Here is an 18662-nt window from a genome sequence, read left to right as displayed (position 1 = left end):
AGGACATCCTCAAAGAATTCTAATTCCCTTTACAAAAGCCCTGATGACGCTTCCCCAACATATTTCTGTGTCTGCTCATTCTGTTCCTTACTATAGTTTCAACCAATTTGCCAGGTACTGAAGACAGGCTTACTAGCCTGTAATTGCCAGGATCACCTCTGGAGCCTTTTTTTAAAAATTGACCTCACATTAGCTGCTATCTGCCAGTCATACAATGGTTGATTTGAGCGATGGGTTATATACCACAGTCAGTAGTCCTAAATTTCATATTGGAGTTCCTTCAGAACTCTTGGGTGGATACCATCTGGCCCCGATGATTTATTACTGTTAAATTTATCAATTTGTTCCAAAACCTCCTCTAATGACATCTCAATCTGGGACAGTTCCTCAGATTTGGCATCTAAAAAAGAATGGCTTAGGTGTGAGAATCTTCCTCACATCCTCTGCAGTAAAGACCAATGTAAAGATTTCATTTAGCTTCTCCGCACCCATCTTGTCTGAGTGCTCTTTAGCACCAAATGGTCCAGATGCCTCACTGACAGTTTGGCAGGTTTCCTGCTTCTGATGTATTTAAAATAAAAAATGCTGTTAGTTTGTCTCTTTTGCTAGTTGCTCTTTGAAATCTTTTTTGGCCTGCCTAATTATACTTTTACACTAATGTGTGTTTGAACACACAAAAAGATACACTGATGAATTGCTGTTAAACACAACATATTTTCCTACTCTAGACTTAAGTCCTAGAAATTATGCTAGGTGAGACAGGAAGAGGGCCTAATCTGTCATTGTCTCTAGAACTTTCATGTAGCAATAGAAACTAAAAACAGAACAGTATTTAGCTAGTTGAGGAAGGCAGGAAAGAAAAAGCAAGAAAATTAAAAAGAATGATCCAGTGCAGAAGTGGTTGAAGTGGATGACAGGAAATCTTTGGTGTGGAGTTTCTTTTACACTAAAAGTAAATAAAATAAAATGAAAAATAAAAAGGGGAAGGTAAAAATGAAATTCTTTAGAGAGACTTATTCAGAAGTAGGTGTTAAACAGATTGATTAGATAAAACAAAATATATGTATCCACGTTGATTTTCACTGCAGCACATCAAATCTGCAAGTGCCAGTCTACATTTAGAGCTAGAGCAGGGGAGGGCAAACTACGGTCTATGTGCCGGATTAGGCCTGTCAGGGCTTTCAATCTGGCCCACGGGATTGCCAGCCCTGTGGTAGAGCAGGGCTAAGGCAGGCTCCCTGCCTGCCCTGGCCCCGTGCCACTCCCGGAAGCGGCCTGCACCATGTCCCTGTGGCCCCTGGCAGAAGGGGAAGGGGGCAGGTTGCTCCACTGTGCGCTGCCCTCACCTGCAGGTACCACCCCCCGCAGCTCCCATTGGCCAGGAACGGGGAACTGCAGCCAATGGGAGCTTCAGGGGTGGTACCCACAGGCAAGGGCGGCACACAGTGGAGCAATCTGCCCCATCCCACCTCCAGGAGCTACCAAACATGCTGGCCGTTTCCAGGAGCGGCGCAGAGCCTGTCTTAGCCTGGCTGCGAGCTGCTGCCACCCTGGAGCTGCTCAAGGTAAGCGGTGCTGGGCTGGAGCCCGTACCCAAAACCCCTCCTGCATCCTGCACCCCAACCCCCTGCCCTGAGTCCCCTAACCCCCTACCCTCAGCTCCCTACCACAGCCTTCCTACACCCCAACCCCCTACCTTGAGCCCCCTTCTGCACTCTGCACCCCCTCCTGCACCCCAAACCCCTGCCCTGAGCCCCCAGCCACACCCCAACCCCCTGCACCCCATGCTGAGCCCCTTCCTACACACCCTGCACCCCAACCCCCCACCTCAGCCCTACATTCAGGGCCCTGCATACAATTTCCCCATCCAGATGTGGCCCTCAGGCCAAAAAGTTTGCCCACCCCTGAGCTAGAGTGGTAAGTCACAATAACTTTTTGCCATACTATTTTGAGGTTACTCGTGCAAAGATAATCTAGATATTAAGCACAGTTGTCCAAGATGGGGATAAAGGTTCATCCTGCGAGTGACAACAGCAGGATATGGCAGTTGATTCTCAACCTCTGATAACTCAACTGATATACTGATGCATCACTTCACTCTTTTCAGGGCAAACTGGTGGTCTGACCGTTCTAGTCTATATAGGTTTTTATACCATGCTCATCACCATAGTATCTGAGTGCCTTCCAGTAGTGCATTAAGCAACATAACTATGTACGTCAAATGTTTGTTCTCTCATCCTCTCTTCAGAGGAAGAAGCAGATGCACTGGAGTGTCTTAAAACACCCTCCCAAAACAAGTATACTTGTTGGTATGTGTTTATGTAAGAGAAGGGAAGGTCAAAGAAAAGTGCCCTGTCTTTGGCCAGATTGGCAAGGTTTGTAATGGACTGTACTTAACGCTTCAGACACATAACCAACAAATCCAGTAAATTAAACATAATTGAAACAAACCTAATTGGTAACAGCAGTCTTGTAAATGCCCATAGCGGCTGGATCCCTTAATGCATTTTGCAAAAGCTGCATACAGCCCTGGAGTTGGGACCTTGATACTTGAGACAGACTGACTATCTCCTTATGCCATATTGCTACATGCTACACTTATGATTGGAGAGGCACTCAAACTGGCTCCCCATCAATCTGAGAGAAGTTCTGGTAGTAGAGTATTCCCTGTGAGGGGCCTTCAGCTCTGAAATGGACTTGCCTGTGATCAGAGAAGTATACTAGTCTTCAGAGCACACCCCAAGACAGCTACAGAGGAAGTAGGACAGAGAAATCAGATCTCCCAGGAAGAGGGGACTTTGATGTTTTGCATGCAATCTAGTTCTTTTTTCATAGTTTATGGCAGAATTCCCCCAAGGAAAGAAGTTCTTTTTTAATTTGTCTAATGTAATTATTATTATTATTATTATTCCTGAAGTCCATTATGGAGCACTACTAATTGAGCAGCATCATGGGGAAAATTTAGGCAAGTGAGCAAGGCAATCAAAAAAGTAATTTCTGCTGCTATGCTGCAACATTTATAAGGACCCAAGGTGGAATGCCAGTTCTAAGACTCCTCAAACAACACTTAATGTTAGTATTATAGTGAAGTGGGTGTACCAGTAGCTCTCACACTGCTTTATGAAGATGGGTGAGCATAACTATCTTTCAGTGATGAAGAAGCAGACATACTGATTTTAACTAGCTTGTCCTCAGTCATGCAGCAAGTCTGGCACAAGAAAATTTGGGTTGCCTGAATCCCAGCTTCAGTCACTATAGCTAGAATTTGATACCAACAGCTTTTAAAATTTAATTTGGTTCATACTTTTGTTTGCCCTGGGCAATGAGACAGTAGAATTTATTCCACCTGAATTTTTCTATTTCACTATAGACACCCCAGAATCAAATTTATCTAGATCAATTCAAGTTTACCATTTTTAAAAAGTGTTATGCAAATTTTGCAAACTTGTAAAACCATGCAATAAGAACACCCAGGACTAGTTTTAGTGACTTACTTATCCTTCAATTTTCAAGTATTGCAAATATAGCCTGCAAGGAAATGCAGCATTTATTCTACATTATGGCATCAAATACTGAAGTTACCTCAATCTGGAAAGCTGATCGTGAAATGGAGAGAAACTTTAAACTGGAAGTTTAAAATTGTTTAGTCTCACCTAACCCTCCAGGTCCAGCCAGCAGAAACTCCTGTCTGCCTATCCTTTTCACAATTGGCCGTTTCTCATCACTGCAATAAGGGAACAGATCCTGGGAGATGCCGGTATTATAATTCAATATGATATATTGTGTAGTGAGAGCAAGGCACAAGTAATGACCATCTACAGCCACGGCACAGGGTTGCTCCGGAGTGGACACTTCCTTCACTATCTGGACTCTATCCTCATACACCATAAACATCTGGATGGTCCGCCGTTTCACTGAGATAATGCAAACTTCTACACAAAAAGGGTCCCCACTCATAGGGTTTTCATTTACTGTGAATGTCACAGCTCCCTTGATTCTAGCTCCAGTGGGGATAGGTTCCAGGTTCATCATGTTAACTAATGTTATTGTGTTGTCACAAAGCACCAGTAGCCTGTTGAGTGCTGAAGCTGCTTTCAGCTCACTGACTGCTTTCTTGAAGCCCAAGTATTTATGCAATTGTTTGGTGGCAGCAAAAGTTACTTTTTCAGCTGATATCTTCTCTTCCAGTAGAAAGTGATAGACAAAGCAGTCATTGGTTCCAATATAGAGGTTTTTCCCACAACACTCAATGCATTCAACGTTGATTCGAGCTTTGTCTCCCATGAGCATCTCCCGCTCAACAGCAGGAACGAGCTCGAAGGCCTTCAAACTCATTGTGTCTTCTGGATGATCTGCTTTGGAAGGGAGAAAGAAATAGCATTTTATTCACATCCACACAAAAGGAAGGCCAAACATCATCACGCAAAAAAGTTATCAACACAGAACATCAGATTGTCAGTGCTCTCAGAAATATATACTTGAATCAAGTAGCAACCATTAGTTTGAGTACAATACAGTTGGCTAAGTTAGCACAGTAGCGAATATGAAAGACATAAAAAACAAACTGCAGTATGTCATTGTAAGGCTGCTCCTGAAACAAAGCAGCCACTAACACCAAATTCCAAAGCAATTTGTTAGAAATTGGACAAAATTGCCAACAGCATCCAACTCAATAGGGCCCTGACAATGACTGGGGCTCCTAGGTGCTATTACAATACAAATAATAAGAGCATCTAAGTCCCACTGACTTTCAATGGCCTTAGTCAATTCTGAAATCATTACCCTCTGTCTTTAATATGTAAAAGGCTTGGCTATCATCAAACTTCTAATGAAGGACAGCCTTCAGGTTGATAAGTTAACATCTCTCACATAGCACTTCATGCCTCTTTGATCAAATTTAAGTTAATGACAATCTAGAATGCCTTTATAAAATTAGCCATTCAGAAATCTTCTGCTTCCAATCATTGGCATATTCCACCCTCAATATGCACATAACATCTTTTACTGTTAAAAGGCAGTGCACAAAGAGAGTATACAACATATACCCTCGAGCAATCTAGATTGTGGTGAGTATATTCAAAACATACTTCTGACTCAAAAGAAGTCACCTTAAAAAGGAAGAAAGGAAAACCTTTAGGGGACTGAATAAATTGAAGTAGTATGTGTAAAGGGTGCAGAGAAAATGGAAGCATTTTGGTTAATTCAAAGCATAGCTTATTTGAGACTACAGCTGGTCACTCTGGTGCATAAACAAACAGGCCTCTTCCAATTGCTAGATTGTTACTTTCTAGTTTTACCCTTCAACCAATGGAGCTCCCAAGTGGTCACTAGTGTAACACAACAGCAAGCAAGCACCTTATTCTGTGTCTACATGTAAAGACACCAGCATATTTTGGGCACTGTAGAAGTAACTTTTCATAGCATGCTAAAAATCGAAAAAATCCAGACAAGAAACTTGGGGGCACTAAATGCTGCAGAGACAATTATTGCTTTTTCTCAATTTAAAGAAAAGTGATTTGCAAGATAAAAAGTCTAGGTCTAGTTTAGTCAGCCACAAAGAATCCATTTTAAAGCAGAAGAAATAAACACTAAATAACTTAAAATGTTGGTGCTGCAGAACAGCAGTTCAAAATAACCCAAAACTGCAATTTACATATTCCAATATATTGAAACAGTTTAGTACTTTTAGTGTACATCACATCTTTCAAAACTCATTTTGAGAAGGTCAAATTATATTTTTAATTATAGCTTGAGGGCTCAAGTTAAAGCTGGAGTAACACACTACACACAATCCATCGCAAATCTCCCAGATAACGGGAGCTTTGCACAAAAATAAAGAGCCATATGGTACCCTCACATAGTGACTACGTTTTAACTGGAAAGTGTCAGTTTCATTCTATGAGGAAAAATTAAGAACACTACTATTTCTGAACTCTATTTGACTATCTGCATTTGCAATTACTAGATTTACCCACATAATTGCACACCCAATTTATTTGAAAATGTGGCCCACAAAGTGTTCTCATGAGGTTTAAAAGTCAACACCACAAAAATTAATAAAAAGAAAAGGAGTACTTGTGGCACCTTAGAGACTAACCAATTTATTTGAGCATAAGCTTTCGTGAGCTACAGTCGAGCTGTAGCTCACGAAAGCTTATGCTCAAATAAATTGGTTAGTCTCTAAGGTGCCACAAGTACTCCTTTTCTTTTTGCGAATACAGACTAACACGGCTGCTACTCTGAAACAAAAATTCATAGGTACTGTTCCCTGTTCTCAGAGTTATTGGTCACACTACTGCACTGATTCACTTCAGAAGCTTCTCTTTGCAACCATTATCTATGAGCACTTTTCCCTATATGACCGATATATTCGCAGATTGTGAATCTCATGGATCGGGACCTGTGCAAATCACAGTTTTTACTTTAATTTTTTAGAAAATTCACTATAGTGTAAATGGCCAAGTACTGAATTCACAAAGTTTGCATGGAATTAATTTTACAACTAAATGTGGTCAGTTTCAAGGACTGAATGATATTTTCACACAGCTCTATAAGATAAATAATTTTTTTGTAGTGAAGACTTCATTGTAGACATTTTCCTTTTTATAAAAAATGGAAAGATCATGATTTGGAGGCATTTACATGATTTCATGGAAATCATGATTTACACAGGATCCTCCTACATATGGATAACTACTACAAGGGGATGGATCCAACCCACAGTGTGGTTGTTTGATACCAATGTAGATCAGGTGTCAATTATAGTTTCATTATATCCAAATTAAATTTGGAATACTAAAGTTAATTTCCCATTTAACATACCAAATATTAGGCAAACAAGCATGCGCGTCATCGATGAAATCGGAGTAGTGACTAACTTTTCCTACTCAAAGAGGCCTTTGTCCTTAAGAATTGTGAACCACCAGAAAGCAGCTCTCTCACATCCCTCCCTAACAGAGTTGGTGAGGAAGTAGAGTGGGTGACAAACTTAGGCCTGGTCTACACTAGCTGAAGTCGATATACTTAGATCTACTTACCGCAGTGAAGACACCGCGGTAAGTCGATGGCTGACACTCTCCCGTCAACTCCACCTGCGCCTCTCGCCCTGGTGGAGTCACCGGAGTTGATGGGAGCGCATTCGTAGTTGATTTATCATGTCTAGACTTGATGAGTCTTGAGCAATTTCCCTCTAATTTGTCCCTAAAACCTGAGAATTCTGACTGGTCTTTAGTCAGCGTACAGACTGATGCTACTCTGAACATCATTTTAATATATTTTAGAGTTAGAGGCCTGTGGGGGAAGTCACAAGTAATGATTATTAGTCCACAAGTACTTAGAGGTAAACAAAAAAAAATAAAGTCAAATAAAATGCATGTGTCCTAAACAGCTACCTGCACAAGTACAAGGCCACCAGTACCACCAAAACACTACTATTCATCATTCAGTGAATAAATATCAAAGCATTAAATATGAAAGTTTCCATAAATGTTCCCAAAACAGTCTACTTTTGAACAACTAGATCACAGAAAAATGTAAGCCTTCTCAGAAAGACACCACCAGAAACTATTTGGGGCCAGTGTTTTCAAACCTGGGTCATTAAAGTTAGACTCCAAAATCCATTTTTAATCATCTGCATAGAAGTGGCCTGATTAAAAGGAGATAAACAGCTGCAACTTCAATTTAAGACAGTGAGTTGCGAGTGCTAAGGACCTTTGAAAAATCAGGTCACTTCTATTCAGATACTTAAAAATAGCTTTAGGGGCATAATTAAAGGTATTCAGGTTTTTAAATCTGGGCCTAGGGCTCTGTCTACACTGCAGCAATACACCTCCCCCCCCCCCTCCAAACTCAGGCAGCGCAGGGGGAGGGGGGGGAGTGGAGAGAGAGAGAGACAGAAGGGAAGACACACTGCTGCAGGGCTAAAACTTGCCGAGGAGACCTTAGGGCTCGGGCTGGAGCTCAGGCTCTAGGAGTCAGGGACCCTCCTCACTAGCAATTTCCAGCTCCACAGCCCAAACCCTGCAAACCCAAGCCGGCTGACCCAGACTAGCCATAGATGCTTAACTGCTTTGCAGATGTACTCTGAGACCTAGAAACATGTAAGTCACATTTAAAAAAGACAAACTGATTCAAAACTCAGTGGGCTTGTCAGCTAATAGTGACAACAGTCACACACAGAATGATGTTAAGTAGAAGCATTACCAAGCTGTTTTTGACTATGTTGTTTGCTGCTCTGCCTTCACAATCAGTACCTTCTAGATCATTTAAAATTGATCAAAATAAATGTGTACCTGAATGAAAGAGGAGAGCCTATTCCAAAATAGCAACTATACTGGTTAAGAATCTCACCATGAGATCAACCTGGCCAAATTTTCCTCTAGGCTGAAAGGTAACGGAATGTGACGTGCTCTTACACACAGCATTTTCCAGGAATTGCCAATTAAATCCCAAACTGAAAAGTTTATCTGTGCTATTTTAGAATTGCCTCTTCACATAGGGCTTAAATTAGATTTCTTACTTTAAGCAATGAAAATAGACCCTCAGAATGACAATGTGAATCTCTAGGGCAATGTAATCACATTGTCCCACAATATTATCAGAAGGAGCCGATGAAGGGAGCTGTAGCTCACGGAAGCCTATGCTCTAATAAATTTGTTAGTCTTTAAAGTGCCACAAGTACTCCTTTTCTTTTTACAATGTATACAGTAAAAGAATTGCACCCAGGTTGGCTGCCAAACCAAAAACCTGAAGAACAGCCTGTAGCCCTGAGTGAAAAGCCAGCCCCTAGAGACTTGAGACTGGCCTTCTCACCTGAAGCTGTCAATATTCACTCAAAGTTCCTGTAGCCCAGGGTAAAAATGCTGATTGCCAGTAGGAGAGCTATACAATTCTGGTCCTGACCAAGACTATTATTTTTTAAAACTTTAGAATGAAGGGGGATAAAAAACAGATACTCAAGTAACTAAAAGAGAAATACAATCTTTCTGTAAGGTAAGGTGCTACAATCAAATCATGCAAGTCCAGGGGAAGATGTTCTCTGGCAATATAGATCTAGTTCCTAGAGAAAATAAGTGATTGGGCTATACAGGAGTACGGTTGCAGAGAAAGTTTTTTCAACTTAAGTACAATCTGTATGCTACATCTTTTAAAAGTGTATCTGATTAAATGTTTTGCAGCATGTTGAGTCTTAAGCACATAGCCCTGGAATATGTACCCCGGAACGTGCTGTTCCTTGTAAGTGCCAGATTCCATCTCTCTCAGAAATACCAAGGGAAGTTGTTCCCTACTGAATATCAGTAGTGTGCTCCCTAAATAAGATACAAGGTAGCATCCATTGTAATTAGTATTGTTTCCATTACATTCAACATACATAAAAAATACAATATTCTGACTTTAAATATAAATTAAGAACTTTCTGGCAATATCATTGGAAAGCCTCCCCCCTCTTCAGGCTTTGCCACATTGATTAGTCAGTACAATGTAGTATGCAGTGTAGTTGTAGCCCTGTCTGCCCTAAGATATTAAGCACACAAGGCAGATGTGGTGATCAAACAAAAACACCCTATTCCCCGTGGGTGAACACTTCCCACAAAGGGATCACTCTCTAACTGACCTAGAGGTCCTTATCCTCAAAGGAAAGGTGCACAACCCTTTCAAAAGATGAGCCTAAGAGCTTAAATTAATAATTCTGCTAGACGCTAAAAATCATGGATTGAATTGACACACAGGCTTTAGGGCTTCTTACAACAATCTACAACCCACTAACTTCCCTTTCTGTCCCCTGACCGCACAGATGTTAAGGGGTCACTCTGCCTTGAAGGGTCCCTGGCAATAGGGGCTAACCGTTCCGCTGGGAGCACCTGTCCCAGCCCCAGAGAAGATCACCCTGCGTGGCTCAAAAGCTTGTGTGTGTCTCTCTCTCTCCCCCCTCCCCGGCAGATGTTGGTCCAACGGACGCTACCACCGCCCCCACCTCGGCTCTCCGGTCTTTACCCCGTAGCGCCCGCCCCGCCCCGCGCAGGGCAGGGCAGGGCAGCTCCCTGCGGCTCTCAGGCACGAGTTGCACCCCCAGCCCCGGGCACCCGCTGACGAACCAGCTCCGGCCACACAAAATGGCTCCAGCAAGTTCCCCTGCAGCGCCGGGAGCGCAGCCCACGCCCGGCTCCCCTTCCCGCCTCGGGCCGGCGCTGCCCTGCACACAGGGCCGGGGCCGGGCGGCGGTTGGCGGCTCAGCTCCGCCCCGCCCCGGGGCGTTGAACGCGGCCCCGGCCGGGGAAGAGGCTCCCAGCGCGGGAGGGGCCGACGCTTACCCGGGCTGTCAGGGCCAGGACCGCGGGCTCCGGGGCGGCTTCGCTGGTGGCGGCGGGTCTCCGCCCGCGTCCCGCCCCGACTCCCAGCCTCCTCCGGAGGCGGCTCCCGCGGTCCTTCCGGTCACATGGGAGGCGCCGGCGCGGAGCCCGCTGACGGACGGGGGGTGGGGGGAGGTCGGGGCGTGAGGCCGCGGGGCGGGGGGAGGAAAACGCGCCGCCCCCTTGACTTGCATGGGAGCGTGGCCTGAGAGAGCGCGACCCGCAGCCCCGCCCCAGCCAACCTGCCCTCCCCCCCCAACCAACCAACCAACCAACATCCTCTGCTCCCCCTACACCCTTCTCAAACACCCCCCCCCCCGCAGCCTCACTCCCCCACCCCCCCAGCTCTCCATGCCCTCCCCTCCCGCCCCCCCCGGCACTCACCTGTCCCGTGCAAGCCACGCCCCCGCGCACAGCTGCTCGCTTCCCCCACGCACTTCTTGCCAACCAACAAGCCTCGCACACGGTTCCCTCCATTTACGCCCGCATGTGGACATTCATTTCTTCCATACCTCACCCAGGGTGGCCAGGCATCCGGTTTTCAACCGGGACCCTGGCGGCTCCAGTCGGCACTGCCGACCGGGCCATTAAAAGTCCGGTCGGCAGCGCAGCAGGGGCCTGAGGCTAAGGCAGGCTCCCTGCCTACCCTGGCTCTGTGTGGCTCCTGGAAGTAGCCACCAGGTCCTTGCGGCCCTCAAGCGCATGGGCGACCAGGGAGGTGCCATGCGCTGCTCCCACCCCGAGGGCTGGCTCCGCAGATCCTATTGGCCAGGAACTGTGACCAATGGGAGTTGCAGGGGTGGCACCTGCGATTGCGAGGGCACAATGTGGAGCCTCCCTGGCCTCCCATCTGCCAAGGGGCTGCAGGGATCTGGCGGCCAATTCCTGGGAGCCACTGTAAGTTCCGTGGGGATCCCACACCCCCTCCCGTACGCCAACCCCCGGCCCCAGTTCCGAGTCCTCTCGCGCGTCCAAACTCCCTCCCAGAGCCCGCACCCCACACGCACTCCAACTCCCTGCCCCAGGCCTGAGGCCCCCCCCACTGCATCCCAAACTCCTCATCCCCAGCCTCACCCCAGAGCCCACACTCCCAGCTGGAGCCCGCACTCTGAACCTGTTGGCCCCAGCCCAGAGCCTCCTCCTGCACCCCAATCCCCTCATCCCCGGCTCCACCCCAGAGCCTGCACCCCCAACCAGAGCCCTCAACCTCCATCTCAACCCGCTGCCCCAGCTAGGGTGACCAGATGTCCTGATTTTATAGGGATAGTCCCAATTTTTGGGTCTTTTTCTTATATAGGCTCCTATTACCCCCCATCCCCTGTCCCGATTTTTCACACTTGCTGTCAGGTCACCCTAGCCCCAGCCTGGAGCCCTCTTCCATACCTTGAACCCCTCATTTCTGGCCCCACTCAGAGCCCGCATCCCCCACCCAGAACCCATATGCCACACACACGAACCCCCTGCCCCAGCCCGGAGCCCTCTCCCACACCCCAACCCCTCATCCCTGGCCCCACCCCAGAGCCCTCACCCCCCTCCCACACTCCAACCCCCTGCCCCAGCCCAGTGAAATTGAGTGAGGGTGAGGGAGAGCAAGCGACAGAGGGAGGGGGGATGGAGCAAGAATACCAAAGCAGCCCACCACTGTAGCATTTAATTTCAGAAAAGGGGAACTACAGAAAAATTAGGAAGTTAGTTAAACAAAAATTAAAAGGAACAGTGTCAAAAAGTATATCCCTGCAAACTGCATGGAAACTTTTTAAATACACCATAAGAGACACTCAATTTAAGTGTATATCCCAAATTAAAAAACATAGTAAGAGGACCAAAAAAGTTCCACCATGGCTAAACAACAAAGTAAAAAAAGCAGTTAGAGGCAAAAAGGCATTGTTTAAAAGTGGAAGTTAAATCCTATTGAGGAAAATAGAAAGGAGCATAAACTCTGGCAAGTGAAGTGTAAAAGAATAATTAGGAAGGCCAGAAAAGAATTAGAAGAACAGCTATCCAAAGATCAAAAAAGAAACTGTAAGTAACTGCAAAAAAAATTGTAAGTACATCAGAAGCAGGAAGCCTGCTAAACAGCCAGTGGAGCCACTGGATGATCCAGATGCTAAAGGAGCACTCAAGGATGATAAGGCCATTGTGGAGAAACTAAATGGAATTCTTTGCATTCGTCCCCATAGCTGAGCACGTGAGGGAGATTCTCAAACCTAAGCCACTCTTCAGATGACAAATCTGAGGAACTGTATCAGATTGAGGTGTCATTAGAGGAGGTTTTGGAACAAATTACTAAAATAAACAGTAATAAGTTGCCAGAACCAGATGGGATTCCCCCAAGAGTTCAGAAGGAACTCAAATGTGAAATTGCAGAGCTACCAACTGTGGTATGTAACCTATCATTTAAATTAGCTTCTGTACCAGATGACTAGAGGATAGCTAATGTGACAATGATTTTTTTAAAAAGGCTCCAGGGGTAATCCCAGCAATTACAGGCTGGTAAATCTAACTTCAGTACTGGGCAAATTGGTTGAAACTATAGTAAAGAACAGAATTATCAAACACATAGATTAACATGATTTCTTGGGGAAGAGTCAACATGGTTTCTGTAAAGAGAAATCATGCCTCACCAATCTACTAGAATTCTCTGAGGGAGGTCAACAAGCATGTGGATCCAGGTGATCCAGTGGCTAGAGTGTACTTAGATTTTCAGAAAGCCTTTGACAAAATCCCTCGCCAGAGGCTCTGAAGCAAAGTAAACTATCATGGGATAAGTGAGAAGGTCCTCTCATGGATCAGTAACTGGTTAAAAGACAGGAAACAAAGAGGAGGAATAAATGGCCAGTTTTCAGAAGGGAGAAAGGTAAATAGTGGTGTTTCCCAGGGTCTGAACTGGGACCTGTACTGTTCAACATATTCATAAATGATCTGGAAAAAGGAGTAAACAGTGAGGTGGCAAAATTTGCAGATGATACAAAACTACCCAAGATACTTAAGTCCAAAGCAGACTGCAAAGAGTTAAAAAGGGATCTTACAAAACTGGGTGAATGGGCAACAAAATGGCAGATGAAATTCTATGTTGATAAATGCAAAATAATGCACATTGGAAAACATAATCCCAATTATACATATAAAATCTAAATTAGCTGTCACCACTCAAGAAAGAGATCTTGGAGTCCTAATGGATAGTTCTCTGAAAACATCCACTCAATGTGCAGCAGCTGTCAAAAAAGTGAACGTTGGGAATCATTAGGGAATGTTGGGAATCATTAGGGAAGGGATAGATAATAAGACAGAAAATATCATATTGCCTCTGTATAAATGGATTGAATACTGTGCGCAGATGTGGTTGCCCCATCTCCAAAAAGATATATTACAATTGGAAAAGGTACAGAAAAGGGAAACAAAAATTATGAGGGGTATGGAACAGCTTCCATATGCGGAGTGATTAATCAAACTGGGACTTTTCAGCTTGGAAGAGAGACAACTAAGAGGGGATGTGATAGAGGTCTATAAAATCATGACTGGTATGGAAAAAGTAAATAAGGAAATGTTATTTATCCTTCTCATAACACAAAAACTAGGGGTCATCAAATGAAATTAATGGACAGCAGGTTTAAAACAAACAGAAGGAGGTATTTCTTCACACAATGCACAGCCAACCTGTGAAACTCTTTGCCAGAGGATGTTTTGAAGGAGGCCAAGAGATAACAGCGTTCAAAATAGAACTAGATAAATTAATGGAGGATAGGCAGGGATGGTGTCCCTAGCCTCTGTTTGCCTGAAGCTGAGAATGGATGACAGGGGATGGATCACTTCATGATTACATGTTCTGTTCATTCCGTCTGAAGCACCTAGCATTGGCCACTGTTGGAAGACAGGATACTGGGCTAGATGGACCTTTGGTCTGACCCGGTATGGCTGTTCTTATGTTCTTATTTAAATCAATGCAATGGAGTGAAATACAAGTGACATTATGAGACCTCAGTAAAGGTGCAAAGGTCCACTTTCAGAATCAGGGCTTAATTTAAGATATAACAAGATATAACAATTAATTATTATTTATTATTATTTTATTTGTACTTCAGAAGTCCCAGCCATGGACGAGAACTCCAGTGTGCTAGGCACAGTACAAACACAATCAAAAAGGCAGTTCCTGCCCCCAAAGAGCTCAAGAGACAACAGGTGAAGACGGACAGACAAAGGGAACGCAAGGAAACAATGAGAAAGACAAGTAGATATAACAGACAATTGGGGAATGGGACAGGTTGATAAAATTGTGTGGTTACATAGATTGTGCACTATTAATTTGTGTTGAGTCATTCAAAGTCCAAGTTCAATTTCTTTTTAGGTTATTTAGTACTGATATATATACATGCATAATTTATTTCCCTTTGCTTTTTCTTACTTTTGTAAAATGCATTAAGTACTTGTGGCATTATAATTGTATGTTGTAATGGCAACATGGTTAATTTACAAACATAATTATTTTTAGTTCTCTATTTTGTTTTTAAATGGGTAAGTGGATTACTAACTCACAGCAATGCACAATTATTTTATTTTACGGTAGCCAAACCTCTTTGGTTATTGCAGATCGTCAAATGTTAATCGTCAGAGCTATCATTTTTATCAGCCAAATCCTGATCCCGTTTACTTCAATAACAAACCTCCTGTGTGTAGCTATATAATTTTTTTGTTTATTGACACCTGACTAAAGTATTTTACTATAATTATTTTTTGTTGGTTGTACCCTGTGACACTACGATCCATATTCTTCATAGAGATATTATTATAATATGGTTATGGCATAACTATAAGGTATTTTATGCAAGATAGGTCATGTGAGATATCATTGAAAAGGTTATGATTTACTGAATATGATTATCCTATTTGTATGCATGTATCATTTTGGTATCTGAAGTTAGGAATATTGTCTATGCATCTATTACAAATGTGTTTACACCTGGGGAACGCCCACTAGGCAGAATGCAATCAGTCTAGACGGCTGACTGGGAAGGGCCATTAGAGAAAACAATAGGCCTTTGAAGAAGTTTATCTCCCAACCTGGGAGCCTTCCTGAGGATGCTTCAAACAGCCTCAGAGTCATGACTACTATGACACTTCAGGGGCATGTGACCAGATCACCTGGTACTGGACTCCATCTTGGAATACCAGTGTTTTTCCACTGAAAGGCACGGGAACCTAGCTTAGAAACAAGGGGTTCCCACCATATGCAAAAGCTATTTAAGGCAGGAGAGTGACATCATCGTGGTTCTTTACTGACTCCCCACCCAAAGAGACTCCTGGAAACACCTGAGGAACAAGGACTGAACTGAGGGGAAGGGCTGGACCCAGGCTAGAGGGATTTCTAGGCCAGAAAACCTGAGGTATTAAGCTGCAAGCAAGTGCAGCTTGCCTTTTAAGAGCCTGCAGCCATCTAAAATCATCATTTAGGGTAAGAATTTGCTACTCAGATCTAATCTTTAGTATATTAATCTTAGATTGCATTTTTGTTTATTTGCTAGGTAACCTGTTTTAATTTGTTTGCTATCCCTTATAATCACTTAAAATCTATCTTTTGTAGTTAATACATTTGTTTTTGCTTTATCACAAACCAGTGTGGAAGTTATAACTTGGCGTAAAAAGCTGTTGTATATTTCCTCTCCATATTGAGGGAGGGGGCGAATTTTATGAGCTTACGCTGTACAGTTCCCTGTGTGGCGCAAGATGGTATAATTTTGGGTTTACACTCCAGAGGGGGTGCATGCCTAGGCGGCTGGGAAGTTCCTTCACTGAAACCTTCCCACGCAGAGCTTATCACATCATCTGCATGGTGGGTGTGTTCCTGCCTGTATTTGTGCTGGTGAAGGTGCAGACTGGAGCCTGGGAGAGGGCTTGGCAGGCTGGTCACTGCAGTACAATGTAAAGGAAACCCAAACAGGTGGGTCAAGAGGACTCAGTAGTACCCCAGTTCCAGGTGGCACCATGGGCGTACCCATCACATACCCATTTTTAGTTTTTTCTATATAGATATATATGGTATAGGGACCACCCTTCCTTACAGTCACAATAAAAGCTAATTACACCTGCCTACTGAGTGTATCAGCTCCACTTCTGGATTGGCCAGAAAAGGCTGCTTGAAAATGCCGTGAGGTACAGCCCCTGTCAGGACTAAACTTAAAATAAGCGGCACATTTCACTGTTTTGATTGCCAGCCTGGCCAGAATACAATTATATTAAATAGCAACATTTAACATACTTATATAAACTGAAAAATAACTGTTCACCGCACAATTATTATTTTTGTAGGTTTTGCTATGCAAGTAGGCATACCGGTGGCTGTATTATTGCTCTCTATGGACTACTTGATACATTATGATGAAGTATTCCTGTATATGTTCTTCCCCATTGTGCGTTGTACCTTTGTGCTTAAGATGTTCATTCACTACATATATTAGGCCTGAGAATTCAGCATGAGTCCACTTTATTTCCCAAATGTTAGAGGACAGAAAACTGTACCCTCCCGCTATCTGTACATTTTTGAGCATGTTTGTGTGACAGATTTGTTCTTCCACAGCTAGAGAAGATAAGTTCCTTTTCAGGAACATGTCTTTACCTTCTCCATAACCGAATTTCCATTTTTCATATCAGGACCTCTATCCCCACATCTCCAACTAGTTGAGATCTAGCCAGGAAACTCCTCTCCCATTTAGCAATTTGGAAAGGGAAAAGGGGTTGAGATCCATATGTTGACAAGCCCTCCTGCAATGCACTATTGTCGCATCCATATACAACAATATGAGTTACCAAACACGTAAAAATATAATTTGTGATTCATAGAGAAGTATTAAGGTAAATGGTAACATAAATTGAAAGGAACTAATGGGTCTACACTATTCTTTATTTTTTTTTAATATATTAAAATACTCTCAAGTTTAAACTTTTTTACACTAGGAACCGAAGGTACTTTGACAAATGAATGGAAAGGTTGGTTTGATTTTAAAGAAATATTTTTAAACTGCTGTAGGTGGGAGAAATACAAATAGTGACTTAAAAGAATATGACAGGTTTCAGAGTAGCAGCCGAGTAGCATCGCAGAGTAGCAGAGTAGCATCTGAGGAAGTGAGCTGTAGCTCACGAAAGCTTATGCTCTAATAAATTGGTTAGTCTCTAAGGTGCCACAAGTCCTCCTTTTCTTTTTTTAAAAGAATATGGTATCTTAAGGTTTGATAAAACATGGCAAACTTATTTAAAATGGTTACAAATACAGTGGGTTTTTTTTTCTGAGTAGCTTATAAGTAACAACTAATTAGTAAGTAAATGGTATATGTCCTTTCTTAGACCCTGATTCTGCAAACATTTATGCAGGTGCTTCATTTTGTTACTATAATTCCACTGATTTAAATGAGACTGCTCACAGTAATAAAGTTAAGTGCATGCATAAGTGTTAGAATTAGGATCTTAAAATGGTCATGGATGCAACTGCAAAGAGGGAATCATTATTGTTTATATAATGCCAAAGATGAGCATGATGCTTTACAATATAAAGATGGATTCGTTGACCTAAAGAACATACACAAGATTTCCGTTCAGCTACGGTGGTAACATGGGCTGCTAGAAAGTTTTAGAAATGATTGGATAAGTCCATAATGGTCAGACACCAGTAACCAGTAAAACAAGTCCCTGGGACAATTATTATCTTGTCCAAGATGTTAGCACTGTAGCATGAGAATTGGGCTTTTATTCTTTTTCTTGTGTTATATACACCACTGCCCTCTGCTGGATACACGGTGTTAAACCTGTTTCAGAGTAACAGCCCTTCAGAGTTATAAACACCTCAGGAATGGAGGTTGTTCCTAACACTGAAACGTTCGTAACTCTGAACAAAATGTTATGGTTGTTCTTTCAAAAGTTTACAACTGAACATTGATTTCATACAGCTTTAAAACTTTACTATGCAGAAGAAAAACGTTGCTTTTAACCATCTTAATTTAAATGAAGCAAACACAGAAACAGTTTCTTTACTTCGTTAACTCGTTTTTTAAACTATTTTTTACTAGTTTACATTTAACTCAGTACTGTTCAGCACAGAATTTGGGGTTTTTTTGGTCTCTGCTGTTTGCGTACTTCCAGTTCCAAGTGAGCTGCGTGGTTGACCGGTCAGTTCGAAACTCTGTTGTTCGTAACTCTGAGGTTCTACTGTAAATGACAACAGACACAGAATATCTTGTATGCAGTGTAGTTTACTCCTGGGAGAATTCTGCACTGAAAAATTAAAAATTCTGTGCACAATATATTATTTGTCAAAATAATACAATG

The 18662-nt window shown here is 43.1% G+C and overlaps 1 protein-coding gene across 1 annotated transcript in view; it reads right to left on the bottom strand.

The window, feature by feature from the left end:
• Positions 1-11011, bottom strand: part of TGFBRAP1 (transforming growth factor beta receptor associated protein 1) — a 64044-nt gene extending 53033 nt beyond the window's left edge. Inside the window, 3 exon segments of the mRNA XM_078853788.1 lie at positions 3654-4355; positions 10734-10757; positions 10760-11011. Coding sequence (XP_078709914.1) covers positions 3654-4355; positions 10734-10757; positions 10760-10826 — 793 coding nt within the window. The 5' untranslated portion in view covers positions 10827-11011.
• Positions 11012-18662: the final 7651 nt, after the last annotated feature.

This window comes from Lepidochelys kempii, chromosome 1, assembly GCF_965140285.1.
Source record: "Lepidochelys kempii isolate rLepKem1 chromosome 1, rLepKem1.hap1, whole genome shotgun sequence".
NCBI classification, from domain to species: Eukaryota; Metazoa; Chordata; order Testudines; family Cheloniidae; genus Lepidochelys; species Lepidochelys kempii.
Note: the sequence above shows the minus strand (reverse complement) of the source record. Positions and strands in the feature narration are given on the sequence as shown.